General features: G+C 41.2%; 1 protein-coding gene across 11 annotated transcripts in view; it reads right to left on the minus strand.

Moving 5' to 3' along the window:
* TNIK (TRAF2 and NCK interacting kinase) overlaps positions 1 to 23597 on the minus strand; it is a 469288-nt gene that overhangs the window by 175004 nt on the left and 270687 nt on the right. For all 11 annotated transcript variants that reach the window (XM_023737917.1, XM_023737914.1, XM_023737916.1 and 8 more), the window contains one exon: positions 14256 to 14312. In XM_023737917.1, the coding sequence (XP_023593685.1) occupies positions 14256 to 14312 (57 nt within the window). The remainder of the gene's footprint in view (positions 1 to 14255; positions 14313 to 23597) is intronic.

The raw sequence follows: 23597 nt of genomic DNA on the forward strand, positions 1-23597 counted from the left end.
CTACCTATCCATGAGCATGGTATGTTTTTCCATTTATGTAGATCCCTTTGGGTTTCTTGCAGTAGTGTTTTGTAGTTTTCTTTGTGTAAGTCATTTACATCCCTGGTTAGATATATTCCTAAGTATTTTATTTTTTTAGGGGCTATTATAAATGGTATCGTTTTCCTGATTTCCTTTTCATTGTTCTCTTTAGTGGTGTATAGGAATCCAACTGATTTTTGTATGTTGATCTTGTATCCTGCTACTCTGCTGAATCTTTCTATTAGTAGTTTTCTTGTGGTTTTCTATGTTTAGTATCATAACATCTGCAAACAGGGACAGTTTAACTTCTTCATTACCAATTTGGATGCCCTTTATTTCTTTTTCTTGCCTTACTGCTCTAGCTAGGACTTCCAGCACTAAGTTAAGTAGGAGTGGTGATAAAGGGCATCCTTGTCTTGTTCCTGTTCTCAGGGGGAATGTTTTCAGCTTCTCTCCATTAAGAGTGATGTTGGCTGTTGGTTTTACATAGATGCCCTTTATTATGTTGAGAAATTTCCCTTCTATACCTATTTTATTGACAGTCTTTATCAGTAACGGGTGTTGGACTCTGTCAAATGCCTTTTCTGTGTCAACTGAGATGATCATGTGATTCTGTTCTTTCCTTTTATTTATGTGGTGGATTACGTTGTTTGATTTTCTAATGTTGAAGCATCCTTGCATACTGGAAATGAATCCTACTTGGTTGTGGTATATTATTTTTTGATATGATACTGAATTCTATTGGGTAGGATTTTTGCATTTATATTCATGAGAGATACTGGTCTGTAATTTTCTTTTTTTGTGGCATCTTTGCCTGATTTTGGTATCAGGGTTATGCTGGCTTCATAGAATGAATTCAGAAATGTCACTCCCTTTTCTATACTCTGAAATAATTTAAGTAGTACTGATATAAGCTCTTCTCTGAATGTTTGGTAGAATTCTCCAGTGAGGCCATCTGGGCCAGGGTTTTTTTTTTGTTGGTTTTTTTTTTTTTATTTTTTTATTTTCGATCTCCTCTCTTGTTATAGGTCTATTCAGATTTTCAACATCACTTTGTGTTAGTTTGGGTAGGTAGTGTGTTTCTAGAAATTTATTCATTTCCTCTAGGTTTTCAAATTTGTTGGAGTATAGATTTTCATAATACTCTGTTATGATTCTTTTTATTTCAGTTGGGTTTGTTGTAGTGTCCCTCATTTCATTTCTTATTTGGGTTATTTGTGTCCTCTCTTGTTTTTCTTTTATCAGTCTGGCCAGTGGTTTGTTGATTTTGTTGATCCTTTCAAGGAACCAACTTTTGGTTTTGTTGATTCTTTCTATTGTTTTTCTATCTTTATTTATTTCTGCTCTGATCTTTATTATTTCCTTTCTTCTAATGGCCGTGGGCTTTTTTTCCTGCTCTCTTTCTATTTGTTTGAGTTGTGTAGTTAATGTTTTGATTTTGTCCCTTTCTTCTTTTTTGATGTGTGCATCTATTGCTGTAGATTGTCCTCTAAGGACTGCCTTTGCTGCATCCCAAAGGTTTTGGTATGATGTGCTTTCATTCTCCTTTGATTCTATGAATTTTTTTATTCCATCTCTGATTTCTTCTATTACCCAGTGGTTTGTAAGAGTTCATTTCCTAGGCTGGTATCTGGCTGGTACAATCCTGCATCCTAGATTCAGCCTGTGGTCTGATGTTGTTTGTTCTTAGATTGAAGGACTCCCTTTAATAATTCTTTTAATTTTGGTTTGGTTTTTACACAGACCCTTAATTTCTGTTTATCTGGAAATGTTTTAATTTCACCATTGTATTTGATCGAGAGTTTTGCAGGATATATTATTCTTGGCTGGCAATATTTTTCTTTCAAGGTTTTATATATGTCACCCCACTCCCTTCTCGCCTGCATGGTTTCTGACAAATAATTCAAGCTTAGTCTCATTGTTTCTCCTCTGTATGTGACTTTTTGTTTTTCTTGAGTTGCTTTCGGAATTCTTTGTCTTTGGTTTTAGCGAGTGTGATTATGATATTCCTTGGTGATTTTCTTTTGGGGTCTATCCTATATGGGGTTCGTTGAGCTTCTTGGATGGTCAGCTTTTTGTCTTTCATGATATTGGAGAAGTTTTCTGTCAGCAGTTCATCAATGATCCTCTCTGTGTTTTCTGTTTTCTCCCCGTTATAGAACTCCAATAGCTCGCAGATTTTTGCTTTCGATTGTAACCCATATAATTCTCAGGGTTTCTTCATTTTCATTCGTTCTTTTTTCTGATTTTTCCTCAAAGTTGTATCCAAGTGTTTGTCTTCAATTACGCTGATCCCGTCTTCCATCGTTTCAAACCTGCTCCTTAGCCCTTTTATGACACTGTTCATTTCTGAAATCTTGTTTATCTTTTGGATTTCTAATTGTTGTTTTTGTATGATTTCTAGTTGTGAATTTATTTATTTTGTTCCTGCATTAGTTTCCTGAATTCTTCCATTTTTTTTGTCCGTATTTTCCATGAATTTGTTTATTTTTTCCTCATTTTTGTCTGCTTTTTCTTCAACTCTTAGGTAGCTCTGAATATTAGAGATCTGAATTCCCTATCAGTTAGTTCTAGTGCCTCTTCTTTTACTGGAAAGTCATCTGGTGTTTTATTTTGGACGTCTACTGAAACCACTCTGTCCTGTTTTTGTGTTATGTTTTGATATTGTCTGCTGTCTTTGGGACATTCAGTAGTTATTTTCCTCATTTATTGATTGTAGATTTGTTTGTTCCATCCTAATTTTTTTGTTTTATTTGGTTATGTCTGAGCAGGTGGGCTGTGCATTCTTTGTTGTTTGCTCATCTGTGGTCACGATATTTGTCACCTCCTCCAATGGGCAGCGTCAGTCACTCAGGCATGGTACAGCAGGGCAGGTCCAGCTGAATGGGGCTTGCTAGGATGGGTTGTTTGTGGCTCATACAAGGACCGAAACGGAGGGCTGGGAATCAGTTCAGGGCAGGTTCTGGTAGGCTGTGCCTGTGCTGCTTGGGGGTGTGATGTTCAGTGCACAGTGTGGGTAGGCAGGAAGGAGGGGGGAGATCATGATGTGTGGAGCTAAGATGGGTATGGGAATGAGGAGAGAGGCATAGGAGGTAAAAACACAGAAACAAACAAATAAAAAGGAGTGCTAAGGGAGCTTGCCATTGGAGTGGAGAGGTGAGAGACTGAGAAATAGAGAAAAACAAAAGAAAAAAAAGAAAAAGGGTAAAAGAAAACAAATTAATTAATAAAAATAAGAAAAGAAAAGAAAAGCCCCCAGTGATCCCACCAGTGTGGCTGCGAGGACTAGGGAAGTTGCTCCCAGGCCGTGAAGTATAGCCTGGCTAGAAGTGGTAGACGTGTCACACAGTGCCAGGTATTCAAGAGACAGGAAGAGTAGGTAAGTAGAGAGAGATAAGAAACTGAGAAATGAAGAAAGACAAAAAGGGAAAAAGAGAGAAAACAAAACAAAGAAACAAACAAACAAAAAAAAAAACCCAAGAATAAAGAAATGCCCCCAGGGATGCCACTGCACGTGTGTGTAGAGTAAGGGAGTAGCTTCCAAGTTGTGCAGTACTGCCTGACTAGAAGGGGCTCCCAAGCCAAGAAAAGACAAAGAAAACAAACAAATCAAAACAGAACAAACAAAAAAAGCCCTGGGGATCCCACCAGCACGGAGGCATGGGCCAGAATGCAGTTTCACAGTCAAGTGGTGTTTCGCAGCCTTTCAGGAAGATACAAAGATGGCACATGGAAATGGGTATTTGAGAGAAAGGAGGGGGAGGTGGTGAGAGGCACAGAAGAAATCAAAAGAAGGGGAAAAAAACCAACAACAGCAGCAAACAAATGGCACTCAGGGAGCAGGCCAGTGCAGGCAGATGGAATCCAAGCAGCACCAGGGTGAGGCTGGTGCTTCCCGGCCAAGAGACCTGTGGCCGCAGGAAGCAGAGGCGGCCGAGTGGGGGTGAAGAAGGGTGGGAAAGCGTAAATCGCTGGTTACCGTTTGTTCTATCTCCTGCTGGAAGCTCCGTGAAGCTGCTTTCTTGTACCCCCTGTTCACTGATCTCTGATAGGAGTACAAGATGGTAGATCGGTGCTGTGTTAGCTGATAGGGGGCCTCTGCATGTATCTCTCCTCAATCTCTGTTCTCTGTCAGTTTCTTATTCCATTCAGTGCTTGGCTGAGTTCTTTATCTCTTTATTTGATGCTTAGGGTTTCAGGATTGACGTGTGTCTCTGTTTGACTTTGTTTTTAGGATCTCTGCCATGGAGGGACGGCGTGGTGCTTCTGTCTATAGCACCATGTTGCCCAGAAGTCCTCATTTTGTGTTCTTGTGGAGTAAACTATCTCACAGATTATTTAAATAAAACAGTTGCCTTGCGTTTATGGACCTACTATGTGCCAGATTCTAAGCTAGTAAGCTCTGTGGGGTGCAAAGATGGATAAAGCATGATTCCTGCTTCTGTCCTCTGGAGCTCATTAAAGGCCAAACCAAAAACCAAACCCACTGCCGCTGGGTCGAATTCCGACTCATAGTAACCCCACAGAACAGAGTAGAACTACCCCACGGGGTTTCCAAGGCTGAAATGTTTATGGGAGCAGACTGCCACGTCTTTCTCCTACAGAGTGGCTGGTGGGTTCAAATCACTAACCTTTTGATTAGCAGCTGAGCATTTAACCACTGCACTACCAGGGATCCTTCATTAAAGGAAGTAGGTTTGAAATCAGAAAGAGAGGCATTTTCTAAAAGGGAAACCAAAAAGTGAGTCCCCAGTCCTGAATGAGAAGGCCAAAATATTGATGAGGAAGTCAAGCTACAAAAGTCCAAAGGACCCAACAAGAGAAAACATAGTAAAGTGAAAAAAGAATACATGTGAGGTGGTGAAGATGTACTGACAGCACAAAGAAGGGAACCGAGCTGCAAAAGGAGACCCTACTATCCACTACTGAGGAATCTGGTTGCACATCTGGACTTGAACAGCCTGCTCAATGATTCCAGGTACTCCAAACTCTGTGTGCCAATTTCTTTATCTATATGCATCTCAATCCCACTAGGGTCTAAAAGAATTAGTTTTGATCAAATGCACTGAGAAATGCAAATGAAAGGCACCATTAAATTCAAATCATTATTATGTGAAATATTTTTAAAAACTAGTGAACATAAATGCTCATCTTTTTCAGTTTGGGTAAATAGTAATCCCCAGGTCCATTTTTTGCTCTAAGCAACATCTCTAACATGTGTGCATACAAACATGATAGCCCAGACATCCAGGCCACACACTCAGCATGTATGTACGTGTGCAGAGACACAGACACGCTTAGCCATCAGAAGAGGCATAATCTATACACAAGATCAAGACAGACGCTAAGGTGTGTGTGGAGTGGGCAGCTCAGCTTGTTCACTGAAAACTTTCAAACGTCTTTCAAAAGAAGCTTTCCGAGTTGTACACACTGTGCAACATACAGAACTGAGCACTGGAAACAGCTCCAAAGGTAGAGTGCATTATCAAGACAAAAACATTTATTATTTCTCTGCTAAAAGTTGTCATCATGTACTTCTGGAGGCAAGGAACTGGTCTGTCTGCTAAAGATATCTACCTGAAAAGCCTCAAAGGAGAAGTCCTAAAGAGGAGTCTAGAAGGGTCTCTGTGGGAGAACAGCCATGGGTGGGGATTCCCAGGCTTAGCTGAACACACCTGAGAGTCGAACTCCCACAGCTGGGAATGCCTCTCCCTCACACCTTCACGTGGCTCACCAAGGTCCACCCAGCCTTTGGATCTCATGTACCTGTCACTTTCTCAGGAGAACATTTACTGGTCACTAAGAAACCCTGGTGGCATAGTGGTTAAGTGCCATGGCTGCTAACCAAAAGTCTGGCAGTTCAAATCCGCCACACGCTCCTTGGAAACTCTATGGGGGCAGTTCTACTCTGTCCTATAGGGTTGCTATGAGTTGAGATTGACTCGACGGTAACAGGTTTGGTTTTTTTTGTTTTTTTAAGATAGGTCAGTTTCCTTCTCAAATTCTCTCTGAGTTCTCTGTACTCCTCCTTGAAAGTCTATGAGAACTATGATTAAATAACTGTTCAACTATTTGGTAGATGTCTTTCCAACATGCTGCAAAGTAACATTCCAGAAGACGCTGCCCATGTCTATTTTGTTTACTGATATTACCCCAGAGCATAGTGAATGAATGAATGAGTGAATGAATGAATGAAATTGTGTCATTTCAGCCTTCAATTCCAGAACATAGCCTCATTTTCTCTCTTGGGCTCTGTTCTACATTATGTCATTTTAACAGCTGTATACTGTTTTAGGGTAAGATTAAATACTCTGCAATTACAGTGGTGAACAGAGCTGAGTTCCAACTATTTACACATATTAACCATTAACTAATACATGTATGACACGTAGTACATAGCACAGGCTACCATGTCCATATACAACTGTGTAATTTTAATGAACACTCCAAAATCCTCTTTTCATTCCTATTGTCACGGCTTTGCTGTCATTCGCTGTATCATACCCAGGGCAAATAATTTAAACACCGACTAAGGACCTATTATGTGCCTATTTTAGCTTCTCGAGAACATTGCAACGTTTGTATTCCCACTTAACAGATAAGAAAATTGAGACTCAGAAAGATTAAGAAATTTGCCCAAAGTCACAATTGGTAAGCAGAGGAGTGGGATGTGAACCCAGCTCTATCTGATTCTGAAGCCCCGGTTCCCACAATGCTGTCCTTTCCTCTCATTCCTGTAACTGTGGTGTGTGGGGGCACGCCCTGATTGGCTGGATTTGAACTCCGACTATGCCATTTACTGTCTGTGGGGCTTGGGCAAGATACTTAAGCTTCCTGTGCTTTCAATTTCTCATTTGTAAATGGTTATAATAACAGGACTGTCCTCATGGGAGCTGTTTTGAGAAATAAGTGAGTTAATATATGTTGAACACTAAGAACAGTGCTGGGCACATAATAAGCACTCATTCAACATTATACCATTTTTACTGTGGCCATGATTGCTGTAGAATTATCATATGTGAATGCTAGTTCCAAGGGTAAGTGGCAAAGAGAACACCCTGACAGCGCAGAGAGACTGGGGGTCAGTACTGTGTTTTGTTAGAGTGTACACTGTGGTACTGTAGCAACTGTGAGCAAATGCACCTCAATACATAACTAATTAATGCTCATCAGTAATTTTTTACATGACCAATATTTCTGTTTGTCTGTATTCACTCTCCTCTCTGTTTTTGTCCCCAAGAGGAAAAAAGAAGAAGAAAATTGCTGAATCATATTTTTCAGGTCAGTCTACTTTACTTGAAAATATGCTCTAAATATAAGACTGGCTACCAAGCACACATATGGCACGAATTTCTTTTAAAAAGTCCTGCCACTTTGAAGAGGTATTAAAATATGTGTGGCAATTACCATGATTTTTTCCTAAATGGAGTAGCTTAGTACTGATGAATTGATTTTTTTATGTATTAATATTTTGGGAAGCATATCAATTTATAATCCAGGGGGTAGACTACTTTTCACTAAAACTAGTAGTAGTAATCACATCTGCTACATTTTCTGGATATAGTACTCTTTGACGTTTTACAAATATTTCATCTTTGTTACAACATTTCTGCGCGAGGAAGAAAACCCAGATCTGTGGGACTCCAAACCCATGCTATGCTACCAACCACTCCACTGAACTGCCCCCCTTTGGAAGCGAACAAACAACCAAGTGTGCTTAGAGCAGTGTGTCCCCTAGCTGTTGCAAACAACCAAATATGGAATGATTTGTTGTGGGGAGGGGTCTAATTTAATTCACTGAGCCCTTTTAACTACAGGCAAAGCACTCTACTATAGGCTTACTGGGAGAAGGTGCCTCCTTGCTCTTCTATCAGAGACAGAGACTGGTCAAAAAGCTCCGGGGCAGTGGAAGAGCTCGGCTGCTAACCAAAAGGTGGGCAGTTCAAATCCACCAGCTGCTCCTTGGAAACCCTATGGGGCAATTCTACTCTGTCCTATAGAGTCGCCATGAGCTGGAATCGACTCAATGGCAACGGGTTTGGTTTGGGATGAGAATTCAGTGAATAAATCAGAAATAGGAACTCAGTCAAGCAGGGGTTGAAATGGACCCCTCAGCAGGCAAATACCACCTTGTTCAACTTCTTCTGGCTCCCCCAGTGGCTCTAGCACTGGTTTGGGCAGGACACGCCACGGCTTATGGCCTCCTGCCCTCTTGTAAAAACAGCAACTCTGCTTGTATCTCTTATGCATATTGGGGTTTTCTCTAAGATTATTTAATCCAGTGTTCTACTGGGAAAATAAAAAGTTTGATAACCTTGTATATATTGGCACTATTATACTCCTTTTCTTCATGACCTGGCCCTAACTTGTCCAATTTGTCTTGTATGACTCCCTCCTCAGCACTTCATAACCTCCAAACTAAACTATACATGGCTTCCAGAATATGCTTCATGCTTTTTCAGTCTCCATGCCTTGGCACATACTGTTTCCTTGGCCAGGAATGGCCTCTTCCTGATGGTCTTCCTGGATGTAATGACTGCTCCCCAGCATCCTATCAACTTTATATCTATTTGCAAATTTTTAACTTTATTATACAACTCATAGACTCTATTTATAAATATTTAAGGCAAGATTGTCTCATCATGAGCTCCCGTTCAGGCAAGGACCACTTTTTCATCTTTGAATTTCCAGTGCCTGCCACAGAGTAGGTGTTGAGTAAATTTTTACTGAATAAAGCAATGGGGAAAAAATTACACTGAGTTAAACACTGGATGTCTCTCTAAATTAACTGAAGACCTGCAGCAATGTGGCTAAGAGGACAGGTTTAAAAGATGGCGTGAAACTGCTCAGATCAATACTCACTCCATCATTTAATAGCCATGTTATACTGAACAAGATACTTAACCTCACTGTATCTGATTTTTCTCATCTCTGAAATGGGGCTAATAATGGTACCTGTTTTATAAGTTGTTGAGGGGATGAAATGAATTAATATATAGAAAGTATTTAAAAGTATTCTGACATATGATAAGCTCTCCATCAATGTTAAAACAACAACAACAAACCAAACGAGTTGCTGTCAAGTTGATTCCGACTCATGGTGACCCCGTGTGTGTCAGAGTAGAACTGCAGTGTGGTCCATAGGGCTTTAAATGGCTGATTTTTCAAAAGTAGATTGCCAGGGCTTTCTTCCAAGGAGCCTATGGGTGAACTGGAACCACCAAACTTTTGGTTAGCAGTGAGCACATTTACCGTGTGAACCACCCATCAATGTTAACTGCCATCCTTATTATTTTCAATTGAAATATTTTTTAAAAAGTAAAAAGAGAGGCACTTCACTTAAGATCATATCAGTTTTAAAAATACATCCACTCAAATGACATGATATGATATATTTTTGCCCACACAGCATCCTTCCCTCTTTTTTCTGTAAGAGTTCTCAGGCTTTCCTTTGAACAATCAACCCTCCTGACTCTCAGTCCCTGTGGTAGGTACCAAGGCCAGGCACCCAACCCAGACATGGCTGAAGAGAAACAGGGATTGGCTTAGGAACAGGGATATGACCCAAGCGAGCCCACTCATATTCAGGTTGGCACTTCTGCTGGGACTAATGGTAAAGAGGCAACTAAAACCTGAGACTGGAGATGCTGGGGGGCCATTCTCGCCACTACATGGTGGGAGGAAAGCAAAGCCCAGGGATGGAGAGAGAGACAAAATTCCTAATCACATCCTGTGACTGCTGGGATATCCTGTGAGCATTTTTTTTTTTAATTAAAAAAAATTTAATTTAATGTAAACATTGAAATTTTAAATTCTCTTCTCAGCTTGATTCAGTTTGAATGGGGGTTTTAATACTACAACCCAAAGTGTCCTGAGTAATGTAATCAAGACCAGCATTTTGAAGATGAAAGCCTAGGGTATTAATTATTATCTCATTAAATACTACACGGGCTTCAAGGTGGCATTGTAAAGGGACAAGTTTACATTAGTGATGTTTATCCAAATGAAAATGGGGATTATTTACAGGGTTATCAAAGAATCATAGTCCCTTCACACTTGGTGGCCAAAAAGCAGTAAATATGAAACCAAACCTGTTGTTGTCAATTCCAACTCATAGTGACCCTGTAGGACAGAGTAGAACTGCCCCTTAGGGTTTCCAAGGCTGTAAATCTTTATGGAAGCAAACTGCTACATCTTTCTCCCGAGGAGCAGGCTGCTGGGTTCAAATCACTGACCTTTCGTTTAGCAGCCAAGTGCTTAATCACTGCAACACCAGGGCTCCTTCCCAGTAAATACAGGACCCTAGAAAAGTGGTCCTCCCACGGTGGGGTGCGTAACAGCCATGGAAGAACTTGTTATTCCTCACAAGCACTCCAGGGATGCTAAAGCTAGTAGTCCTTCTTTGAGAAACACTGCCCTAGAGGGCCCACTTTCTCTTAGACTTGCTAGGCAAATATAGAGTTCACACATCCAGCTGGAAGGAATCCCCAGAGAGAGATGAAATAGGAAAATTCCCACATAGATTTCAGGAACTAAAGAATGTCAAAGACTAAGTCTGAGTTTCAGCACCAATTAATTCTGAGACAAATGTTATCAAATTTAGAAGCGTCTCAGCTCTAAAACCGGAAGGGCAGAAGCATAACACGCAGTGGCTGTTTTCTCTATTTAAAAAAAAAAGTAGTATAGAATAAAAACAAAATTTAAAAATTGATTTCAAGCTTATGGCTTCATCAATTTCATTACAGTAAACTATAGTAACTTTGCAGTAGGTCATAGCGTACAATCAACAAAGACGACTTTTGAGAATTCATCTCAGTTTTTAACAGAGCAGCTATAATGAGCTCAAGTACAACAATTGGTAAGAAGCTTTTGCAACATTCTATAATACACAAAAGACAACATCACAAAATGAAATAGATTGTTTTCTAAGGGCACCAAATGAGTTTCACAAAAGAAATCTTATGTTGACTAAGATGTGTAAGGGGGTGATACAAAAGTCATCTGATGCTGTATCAGATACCATGGCGAACAAGAAAATCATTTCCTTAGGTGCATCCATGTTTGTCATTTTTAAGGGTCAGTGATTAAATAACAGTCAATGCTGTGCCTGAATCAGGGAAACCACACAGCTCTTCCTAACAAGGGTTCCCCAGGAGAACTAAGCCTCAATGGCATAAGGCATTCATTGTATGTAATGAATTAACTCTCTGATGCATCTAGAATAGTGTTAGAGCTGTGCCTTCCTTGGGAGAAATGAGAAAATAGTGACTAAATCATTTTCTGTAGGGCTTAATTTTCTAGAGGACTCCAGTTTAGAAAGGTTAACTGACAGTCTTTTAACTGAAAATATATATTCTTGGATTAATAGCTGTAGAACTTGTTTTGATGCCCAGCAAGCTAGTCTAGAGTGGGTTCTCCAAGCACTTTAATGTCTCACAAATAGAACCAGAAACTAGAAGAGTAACATTCAGTGCCCTCAGAGCATACTTTGTACACCAACTCTATGCACAGTTGGTGCACTGGGGTTAATGATGTCAGCGGAATTTAACTATAGTTCCACAGAACCACACAAGACAACCTAATCTGCAGTGTGAATGTTTTAACTCCGTCCACCACCATTAGTTGTTAAACTGCTAGGAGCATTTCATTATGTGGAAATCCTATTCTATGCGAGGAAAACACAGTAGCATGACTTCAACAGAGCTGCAAAACAAATTCTGATTTGTCTATGGTTGGAGCTTTGTAAAAGGTTTGCCCATTTATAATAGGTTTCTATGTGGAGACCGATAGTATCTTATCCTGAATTTTGTGTCAGACTCTACTGACCATCCAATACCCACGTTTTCCTTCCTTTTGACTGACAGAACTGGATTTTTAACTGGACACATTGGCAGATTACAGATGACGTTTCCTAGCTTCCTTTGCACCTAGGTATAGCCAAGAAAAGTAGGACTACGCCGAAAAATGTATGTACTAGAAAGGCTCTAACTGAAAGGCGCTCTTCTGTGCCCTTGTGAATTTTTTTTGCCCGCCACAGAAAGTGATCAATGGAAATCAGTCAGCTATCATCAACTATGAAGTGTCCTTAAGTGTGGAAGACATGCATTACAATGGTGGAGCCAAAAGAGAAACATCCTGGTATTCCACCACACAGCTGCCATACATCCCTGGTCTGCTACCTCTAGACTCCTTTAACATGACACAGCAAGAAACTTCTGTCATGTTTACCAACCAACCTTCTCAAATTTGTGCACTAAGGTTCAAAATCCTACTAGGACTCCTCACTATACAGGATACTACCAAAAACCAAACCAGTTGCTGTAGAGTCGATTCTGACTCTCAGTGACCCCATGTGTACAGAGTAGCACTGTTCTCTGTTGGGCTTTTAAGGCTGAGAACTTTCGGAAACAGATTGCCAGGGTCTTTCTTCTGAGCTGCCTCTGGGTGGGTTCGAACTGCCAATCTTTTGATTAGTAGTCGAGCACTTAACTGTTGTGCCATATAGGGACTCCTCTATCAAGCTTGTTGTTGTTAGTTGCAATTGAGTCGATTCTGACTATGGCAACCCCATATGTATAAAGTAGAACTGCGAAGTATGGTTGTCAAGGCTTTGACCTTTTGGAAGCAGATCGCCAGGCTTGTCTTCTGAGGCACCTCTGGATGGGTTCATACTGCCAACCATTCAGCTAGCAGCTGCGCACTTAAACATGTGCACCATCTGGGAACTCCCTACCGTGCTTAAGCCTCAGTTATTTGGGGTTTGCTGTTCTACAGGGGTGGGACCTAAACATAATTAATATAATCTACATGTAGCTTGTCACTCAGTAATTGCCCAATAAAGTAATAAACTAATTGGGGTTAAATATTTGGCTTGGCATGCAACTTCTGAAATTTAAACTATGTATTTAGGATAAAGGGAAAGAAGTACTACTTTATCCAAGTGGTAATATACATATAAACAAAAAAAAACCTGCACACTTTGCTGTCGAGTAGATTCCAACTCACAGAGACCCTACAGGACAGAGTAGAACTGTCCCATAGGGTATCCAAGGAGTAGCTGGTGGATTTGAACTGCCCACCTTTTGGTTAGCAGCCAAACGCTTAACCACTGCACCACCAGGGCCCCAAATATACATATGGAAACAAAAAGTTTTAGCTTAATGGGAAATTCAAATAAGTTTTTGGGTGGGAGATCAATAATAAGTAAGGAAAAGGAAGTCACTATAATGTGCTATATAAATGAAAATTACTGAAATTGTCATTATGATAGGTAATCTACCATATAACATCTACTTATCACAGGTAACAAACTGGGACAGAAAGGGCATAGACAGAAGTCCAACATACAGACCAACTGTGTGTCTTTTTCATTTGTATACTAGTTCTTGATACCTTGGTGTGACCCATTTATTAAATGTCCATTTACACTGGATACTCTGCTTCTGGACTGAATTGAAGACTTTGGTCTTTTAGCTTTCATGTATAGCAGCCAGATACTTTAGAAAAATCCCCAGGACAAAAGAAAATGATTAATATGCCTTTGATGTCCAGCAAGTCCTTTCAAGTCTAATTTCTGCTCTGTACTCTTGAAAAAGGCATTAAAATATTTTAACTAGACTTAGCAAAAAGGATAGAAAACATTAAATTGTATTTAAAATAAAGGCTATTTCTTCAGTTTCTTTTGATCATCCAGGCGGAAATTCTGTTTAAGTGTTGCTCTATTATAATAAGAATTTGAGGTTATTCTGAAGATTTTATCAGTAATATTTTATTCAGGGAAATCTTTAGGTTAAACATCCCACTAGAATTTTAGAGCCATCCAAGCTCTGTCTACTCTAGTGTTAGGTGGACCTTTGGGGAAACCGTTCAGACCCATCTCTTCCCTGTAATCTCAGCATTACTCTGTTAATACCTTGAATCCTTGTTCTGTCTTCATATGCAAATATCCGTGATTGTGTTTATGCAAATTATCAGCACACAGTATTTACTCTAACTGCATAAGGTGGTGAGTAGGCATCTAACTCATTAGGGTGATTTATCCACGGTCTTCTCAGTCAGCTTTCGAACACTCTTACTTCGTTAAGTTATGCACAGGTGGAGAAAGATCTTAGATGTTTAGAAAGATCATTTTCCTGAAAAAATTTTTTCCAGAGCTATTAAATGTATTTTTCCTATCATTATCTTCTCTGTAACAAATAGATAGCTTTTGAGATAGCAAGATAAAGATACTTTACCCCTGTGACGTCCATAACCTTAATGGCTGCAAGCTGGCCCGTTTTAACATGACGACCCTGTAAAGACAAAATAAATAATAAAAAAGACTTTAGTTCTGATCGGCAATATGAGCATTCAATTCCAACGAAAAAGAACAATCACCTAGGTCAATGTTACAGTATGCCGATGGGAGACACACAAACAGAGAAATCTTAAATGCTTTCAAGACTCCTTCCTCCTTCTCTCCCTCTGTCTCTCTGTCTTTCTGCCTCTCTATATCCCTCTCTCTCTCCTTACCTCGCTCCCTTCCTTCTGCTTTGGCTTCCTTTGCAGTAGAATCTTTCCCCCAAATAAAACTGTATGTGGAACCCCTGGTTCAAGTAGGGCATGACAGCCAGAGCATAGAGCACAGCTTATTATGTCTCCCTACTCCACCTATTTTGGCAGCCCTCAAGGCACCTCTGCCTAACACTGCACTAGATTTTGAATGCCTTAAGAGGCAGGGAACCTGCTTTGAGTGAAGTTCATTACAAGAACACCTCAACACCCAGTTCTTTCCATCAGCAGCCTGGGTGGTGAGCAAAGCTAGCCCACAGTCCTGGCGCAAGGCCTGAGAGCAGACAGGAAACAGACAATCCAAGCTGCATTTCAAATGCAAGCCACTGGGCAGTTCTTGGTTCAAAATAAATAAATGAAATATTTGCTACTTTTTCAACTTAAGGTACTTTTTTTTTTTTTTTTTTAAATAACCACTATAATGTCACTGAAGGTAACACTGGAAAAGAAAACAACCCATTTTTCCTCCATTTTAAATTTCACTCCAAGCTGAAATAACATTTCTTAGTGGGTCGGACAGATGACTGAATCATACACCTTGGGGATGGCAGTTTGGGCTTAAATGAGATCCAGGAGGTGGAACCATTAGAAGTCTCAGCCTGGTCCCAGGGAAAGGTATCTCCACTCTCTGAAGCAGGAGCGCTGCTGAGCTGTCAAGCGTTGATCGGGAGAACCAGGAAGGTGCCTGCCTTTTACTTGAGAGTGAATGTCAAGCCCAATTAGGATCCACATTATGGCAGACTCTGAGGAATGGCAAGGAGGCAGCTGACCTAAAGATCACTAGAAACCTGAGGCACCGTCATTGCTAAGACAGTGTTGAAAGAGACAACTTAATAAAATCACAAATAAATGGAATAGGAAGAGCCCCTGAGGTGCCTAATCCAATCTCCTTCTTTCAGAGACAGGCCAAAATCTCGCAGCTAATTAGAGCCTTTGTCTACCCCACTTCTGCCACCCGGCTCCTAAATTAGAAATTCTTGTTAAAATTTAAAAATAATTTTTTATACAAACCTTCTTTTCAAATTTTACTCAACTTGGGTTTAACACTGTACAGCTCATCTCTTTTTCACACTTAAAAAAAAAAAAAAACTAAACCCACTGCCGTCAAGTCGATTCCGACTCATAGCGACCCTATGGGACAGAGCAGAACTGCCCCATAGGGTTTCCAAGGAGCGGCTGGTAGATTCGAACTGCTGACCTTTTGGTTAGCAGCCAAAGGCTTAACCAGTGTACCATCAGGGCCCCCCCTTTTCACATAGGGTTGCATTTTTAAAATTATCTGTTTGTTTGTGTTGGGAGACAGGGTGATGAGAGAGAGCCTCATTATGACAGGAGCATTTTTAAATGAAAATTTAATACTACTCTCAATTTTAATTTATTTTTACTTAAAAGAGAAATTAAAAATACAAATATAAACACCATTTAAATTTGGAGCTAAAAATTCAGTCAAGGACTAAAAATTAAATTTGGGGAGTGGTGGGGGGAGCTTCTAAAGCGAAGCAAAAAAGTTAAAAAAAAAAAATCCTTCTTAAATAGGAATTTCTCCACAAAAATTAGAGGAAATATCTTGTCAGACTGCAGTTGCTGAGTCATTTCTTGATAAATGAATAAACTAAGATTTTTCTATTAAAAAAAAAATCAACAATAACAAAAGCTGAGCTGAACAGACCAAATCTGGAAAAATAAAACTGATATCCCAGTAGGACCCAAAGCCTATTATCAGATCATGTCTCAACGTATAACAAGCTTATCCACAAGCAAGGGGGAAGAAAGGCATCTAAAAGGTAAAGCTGAGGGTTTGGAATTATTCAGTGCTGGCAGGCTCGGTTCAGCCTGGTCCTCAGATACACTTAAGAACTCTCTCTGCTCTCCTTCTTAAAGCTGGCAACCTTGTCTCACTTTTGAGAAAAAGAACTATGCTGATTCTTGTTCCATACAAACTAATTCAACATCAAGATGAAATCCAAATCAATCAAGCATTACAGTATTTTACCTCCTCCCTAAAATGACTGCAAAAAGAAACAACAATTTTATCTGAAATAGCCATGCAAGTCTTAGCTCCATTATTGCTGTTATTTTCTAAGAAACAGCAAGATGGCATTTGAGCAGCTAGCCTGAGGCTAGCCTGGGAGACAGTATTTTCATTTCTAGGTCACTGAACTAGATCTGTATCCAGCCTGAGCACATAAGCAAACCAGAGTTGTTGAAAATGCAGACACCCTACCTATCACCATCCCCATCCCCACTGTTCACAAAGGAAATCTCACACACAGGTAGAGTGAGTGGATCATTCTCCTTCATGTTTCAGTTTAGATGAGATCTTGCCTTTGTGGAGGAAGGCTTTTTAAATTTCCCAGTCGCAGGTGAGTGCCCCACCCTTGTGCTTCCATACCAGCCTACACGAACCCCACAGATGACAGGCAATGCTGCGGTTTTCAAACTGCGTGTCAAAAGAAGCATGAAAACAAAAATCAAATCAATAGAAAAATCTCCGAGCACAGAACATGTAGTAATGGCAGCTGTTGTTTCATGGATCCATTGTTTCAGTCTACATCCAATTATCAATCTATATATCTATCTAACAATCAATCAATCAGTCATTGATGCTGTGGTGTGCCACCCAGATTCCCTCTTCAGGGGGAATGGCAGCTGTCAGCCGAGTCCCTCTCTGGGAATTATCTTCAGCCAAGAGTTACCTCGCCTAAGGTCATGCTCCCTCCCAGAGAGCACATCTAATGACTGGTTAATACAGGAGTGTGAAGACCCAGCCCCTTGTCTTAAAGTGTCTATCTCTTTGGGATATCTGGAGCTTCGTTCAGACTACATTACAGTTAAACTCCTTCTTCTACCCAATTCTACTTCTTTTGCAGGTGTAGGTGCTAAGAACACTTCCCAGTAAAAATCCTGCTGTAAATATTCAGTTCAGTGTTTGTTTCCAGGAAAGCCCTACCTAAAACAGTTGGTGTCAGGTATGCTCTGAGGAAAGGAAACAGGTTCTAAAACTAGGTGCGAAGGAGATCCCCATCACTGGTGTTAGGTAGCACACTGATAACTCCTGGCATGCTATAGTAGTGTAACTGTCAAACGTTCACTAGTGGAGAACTGGAAAGGGTACAGGTGGAAAGGAATAGACGAGTTAGTACAATATTTCAGGCTTTTGAGAGGTCCAGAGGTAAATCTAATTACTTTTTAAATGGAATCAGCTGGCTCTTGCTGAGTGCCACTGAAGTCCTAGATAAAGACAGTGAAAAGCTAAAGGTGGTTCACCAACAGTTGAAGGCAAAGCGTGAACACCACAAGGGAGGTGAAGTTAAATCCTGAGGGTGCATGCATACTGTCTCGCTATGCTGAGGCTCTGTACTGTCCTCAAGCAAGTTGAGAGTATCACTATGGCAGGCTCATTGGGTTCAAGGGGATCTGGGGTTTCAAGCACATCCACACAGATGCCCCTATTCCAAGCCTCAGAGTCTCACTGCTTTCCAATTAGGCTTGAGCTGAGGGTTCCATCCCTTCTTCTATTGTGATAATTAATTCCTGGGATTGGTCCTCAGCTTCTTCTACTCGCATGCTGCAGAAGGTAACAGTCTTTTTATATGCTGCCTAGTTTTTTTGTTTTTTTTTTTAGTAAATTGACCACAGTAGCAGCCATGCCTGAGAAAGGCATGGTGACCAGTAGCTCAGGCTTCTCAGGCATAAGGGTGTAAGATATCCCAACAGTCAGCCATCTAGACCTGCAAAGATGCTAACCAAGGGTGAGGAGAAGTAAAAAAGGGAAGTAGAGGAGGGAGACGATGAGTATCAGTTGCAACTTCCAGAAAATATGTAGTGGCAGGGGCTGTAGTTCTTTCCATTAAAATTCTTTTTGTAACTTTGCTTAGGAAAAGAGATCAGTTAGAATCCTGGAGGAGCTTTTTCTAGAACTTATTATACAAAATAAGTGGATGCCAGCATCAAAAGGGATGGACCGTAGTGGACGCTGTGGTATGCTACCCAGATTCTTCCTTCAGGACTGAGGTACTCATTCCCCTAGCTGCTGCAAGCACTGGCAACTGACAGCTGTCAACTGAATCTCTCTCCAGGAATTAATCGTTGCCAAAGAGAGCTGCTTCATCCAAGGTCATGTCCCCTGCCTAAGGCAATGCCTGCTACCTGGAAGCAGCAGGCATTCAATGACTGGTTGACACAGGAATTAAAGGTCTAGTTCCTTTATGTCAAAATGGGGCAACTTTGAAAGGCCATCCCAGCCCCAGAGCTCCCTTGGGAATTGGCTAAGGCCTTGTTGCCACTGCACTGAAGTTCAACTCCTTCCTCTGTCTGAATCTATCATCTTCAGTCCCTCACAGATGCTGATCCCGAGAGCAACCTCAAACACCATCCATCCATCCATCCACCCACCTACCCACCCACCCATCCATCCATCCATCCATCCATCATCTATCTATCTGTCTGTCAACGTGAAACACTATCTATCATCTATTTATCTCTTTATCAGTATGTGTGTTCTCAATACAAGAGCCCTGGTAGCACAGTGGTTAAGAGCTATGGCTGGTAACCAAAAGGTTGGGAGTTCACATCTACCAGCTGCTCCTTGGGAACCCTATGGGGCAGTCCTACTCTGTCCTATAGGGTAGCTATGAGTCAGAACTGACTTGATGGCAACAGTTTTTTTGGTTCTCAATATGAATGTAAAATAATATATTTCTTATTAGATTTGAAGTAAAATTTTTTAGACATACTGTGACCTAAAGGGTGAATAGAATAAACTAGGCCAAGAGTTAAAAGTACATTCCAGATGACAGGAACAACATGTTCAAAGGTCCTGTGGTGTGGTTATTAGAGCATTTGAGAAATTGAAAGTAGGCCAATATGGCGAGAGAAGAGAATAAGAGCCTAGTGAGCCCAGGCCATTTTGAGGAGTTCTTTTTTTATCCCAAGACCAATGGGCATCCACTAAAGGGTTTGAAGCAAGGATGTAAAACCATCAAGTTTACATTTTGAAAAGATCATTCTGGGGTCAGGGCAGAGAATAGAGAAAACCAAAAAAGATGCTGGAGGAATAGCACTTATAATGCCGCTTAGTAATTCAGTGGAAAGATGATGGCAACTTGGCCTAGGATGGAAGTAATGAAGAAGGTGAGAAATGAACAAAGTCAAGATATTCAGGAGGTCAAATCAACAGGACTTGGGAATGGATCAGACACATATCTCCCCTGGACCTCCCACAGCACTTGGCACAGCATGGACCCAGTAAATATTTGCTAAATAACTGACCAAATGAAGGACTAGGACTTGGGGGCTGCATTTAGGTTCTCATTCAATACCATCCATGTGTCCACAATGGTTTCCAAACATATCCTCACATCTCTATCCAGCCCCAAAGTGTATGGGACCAGATGCAGTGCGGACTGTGAGGAAGAATTACAACCATGATTCATTCATAAACAAGAGATTAGAAAATGAATTTAAGTAGATAAAATACTTTTAAATGCAAACCAGAAAACCAAACCCACTGCTGCAGAGTAGATTCCAACTCATAGCAACCCTATAGGATAGAAAAGAACCGCCCCATGGGGTTTCCAATGCTGTAATCTTTACAGAAACAGACTGCCACATTGTCCTCCTGCAGACTGGCTGGTGGGTTTGAACTGCCAACCTTTCGGTTAGCAGCCGAATGCTTTAACCACTGCACTACCAGGGTTCCCTTTAAATATAGAGACCAATTTACTTTCCCTGTCCACAGATGACAGAGAAACTAGAAACTGGTTTTAGCTTTACCTCTGAGCTATAACGAGAAAGAATGTGAACTCTGATTTCCTGCTCACAGTTAAGATTAAAGCTTAGTTATGATATCTATCTGGAGATCTTCAGGAATGCTACCTTTTTTTGATACAACATGTCTTGAGGCAAAGAGGTAGACTAGACATCATTATGAAAAGACTCTAAACATCCTTATGATCCAGGAACATGAATGTTCATAGAATATACCTGGCCCAGTGTCTACTCCCAGGGCTTCCCCCAGGTTAAATGGGGCCTTCATTTTTCTTTATGAGGCAGTGGTGGTTCAGTGGTACAATTCTTACTTTCCATGCAGAAGACCCAGGTTTGATTCCCCAGTCTATGCATCTCATGCGGTCACCACATATCTGTCAGTGGAGGACTGCACGTTGCTGTGATGCTAAACAAGTTTCAGTGGAGCTTCCAGACTAAGACTGACTAGGAAGAAAGGCCTGGTTATCTACTTTTGAAGATCAGTCAAGGAAAACCCTATGGATTACAACGGTCTGATCCACAGTCATGAGGATGGCACAGGACCAGGCAGGGCTCTGTTCTGTGGGGGGCCAACTTGTTGGCAGCTAACAACAACAATAACATCATTTTTCCTTGGCCTACATGTGCCATTCACTGGTAGCTTTAACCACCCTGCTCTCCGTATCTCCAGAGCTGTGATCCAGCCACCACTGCTCCCAGACAAGCACTTGCAGCAAAGATGAAGCAAGTTACCAATACAGGACAGTTCCCAAGCAACAGCTCTCCATCTCACCACCATTCGCTGCTGTGAATTCCTCTGCTTGGCACCCTGAGTGGCAGAAGATGGATTCTTTTCAAGACTGCTTAGGGGTGGGCCAGCAGGGAGTTGAGGCTTGTTCACTGGCACGGGGTGGGGAAGAAAAGACCATGTGTAATTTTTCTTTGTTAAAAACTAGGATTCCTCAGTCTTCATGGCTGCCAGTTTGGCTCAGTTTATAAATCAAAATGGATGATTAAAGGAAAAAATCAAATAGTCACAAGTTTTAGCAGACAGCAGTTAATGTATGCAGATTCCGTGGCAGGGAGCCTAATGCCTGTACCCAGGAAAGGCGCACAGCTGAAGTGACAGCAGTGACGAGGCAGACAAGCTGAGGGCTTGACAGGAGCTCAAAAAGCAGCAGAATCAGCCTCTCGGTCGTGGCCTTAAACCAAGAACACATTTCCCAGTAACCTCCTCTCCCTCTCATAAAAACGAGCACAAAACGAAGATCTTACTGGCTCTTGTCTAATCACCAGTCTTTCATGTCTCTTGGGGAGGGCTAGATCCCCTAAATTTGGAGGGTTCAAAGGGTGGGGATAGCTATGCACATAGTCAACGGCTCTGCCTCACCAAATATGCCACCACCCACCCCTACCCAGCACAATACCACCACCACCAGTGGTCCCTGAGTCGATTCTAACTCACAGTGACTCCCTGTGTGTCACAGTAGAACTGTGCTCCATAGGTTTTCAACGGCTGATTTTTCAGAAGTAGATTGCCAGGCTTTTCTTGGGAGGTGTCCTAATCTTTCTTTATTCCCTGAATCAGTAATGGCACCTGGGGATATAAACGGCATTTTAAAGCCCTGGATGAAGCTTATACCCAACTTCAGTCAAAGGAGAAAAATAAGGACCCTGTGGTGAATTTTTTCAGAAAGCATGATGTATTCGACTTAAGCAGGATTCTTTAAGATTTGGGGTTTTAAAATGTCCACTGATGAAATGTTTTTAACTTTAAAAATGTAAACATTAGTCCTATGTTGGTTCCCAATGGTTGTTTTTTAAATCTTTTTACTGGGGGTGGCTGGCTGGGATTTTTAGTATCCTATGAAGTCTAAGAGGGAGGGACTGCAGTCGTGCTTCAGTGGCAGAATTCTCACCTTCCATGGGAGAGGCCCAAGTTTGATTCCCGGCCAACTCACCTCAAGTGTAGCTACCACCCATCTGTCAGTGGAGGCTTGCATGTTGCTATGATGCTGAACAGGTTTCAGCAGAGTTTCCAGACTAAGACAGACTAGGAAGAAAGGCCTAGCAATGTACCCCAAAAACGAGCCACTGAAAACCCTATGGATCACAATGGTCCAATCCATAAGTCATCACGGGGATGGGACAGGACCACGCAGCATTTTATTCTGTTGTGCATGGGGTCACCATGAGTCAGGGGTTGACTTGATACCAGCTAACAATAACAACATGAAACCTAAGTCTTAGAACAAAGCAGAGTATGGTAGAGAAGTCAGTAATCCTCTTCAGATACCAAGATGGACTGTTCTTGATGCAACCTGTAAAAGGCTAAATGTAACAGTGTGTAGCTCTATTAGACAATATCCAATAGCAGGACATTCTATAAAATATCTGACCAGTTTTCCTCAAAACTGTCAAGGTCATCAAAAACAAGGGAAGTCTGAGAAGCTGTCACAGCCACATCTAGTTAGACATCAGAACAAAATGTAATGTTGTGTCCTGGGTGGGATCTTAGAACACAAAAAGAACATTAGACAAAAACTAAGGACGTCTAAATAAAGTACGGATTTCAGTTAATAATAATATATCAGTATTCGTTCATTATTGTAACAAAGGAGCCCTGGTAGCAGAGTGGTTAAGAGCTCGGCTGCTAACTAAAAGGCTGGCAGTTCGAATCCATCAGCTGCCCCTTGGAAGCCCTATGGGGCAGTTCTACTCTGTCCTATAGGGTTGCTATGGGTTGGAATCGACTCAACGGCAATGGGTTTGGTTTGGGGTTTGGACAGTAACAAATGTGCCATACTAATAGGGGAAACTGGGTGTAGGGTATATGTTCTCTACTATGTTCTCAATTTTTCTATAAATCTAAAACTGTGCTTAAACATAGAAGTCTATTTAAAAGAAAAAATTAAAAAGTATATAGCTCTTAGTACCCTTGCAGTTGTTGCTGTTAGCTGGCATCAAGTTTGCCCCTGACTCACGGGGACCTCATGCACAATCAATCAAAATACTGCCCTGTCTTGCGCCATCCCTGTGATGGGCTGGGGATTGGACTGTTGTGATCCACAGGGTCGTCATGAGGTGTACTGGCCGGAAATTGAACCTGGGTCTCCCACATGGAAGAAGAGAATTCTACCACTGAACCACCAATGCCCCCAGTAGGCTTGTAATAGCCTCTGTGGATTGTATTGAAGCCAACTTCTCACTCTCTGGGTTCCCTTAGTCCCTAATGCATTTGGCCTTATGCTGGCATCAGCCATGTGAACAGCTGCTTT

This window comes from Trichechus manatus, unplaced genomic scaffold (genome assembly GCF_000243295.1).
Source record: "Trichechus manatus latirostris isolate Lorelei unplaced genomic scaffold, TriManLat1.0 scaffold00110, whole genome shotgun sequence".
In the NCBI taxonomy this organism is placed as follows: domain Eukaryota; kingdom Metazoa; phylum Chordata; class Mammalia; order Sirenia; family Trichechidae; genus Trichechus; species Trichechus manatus.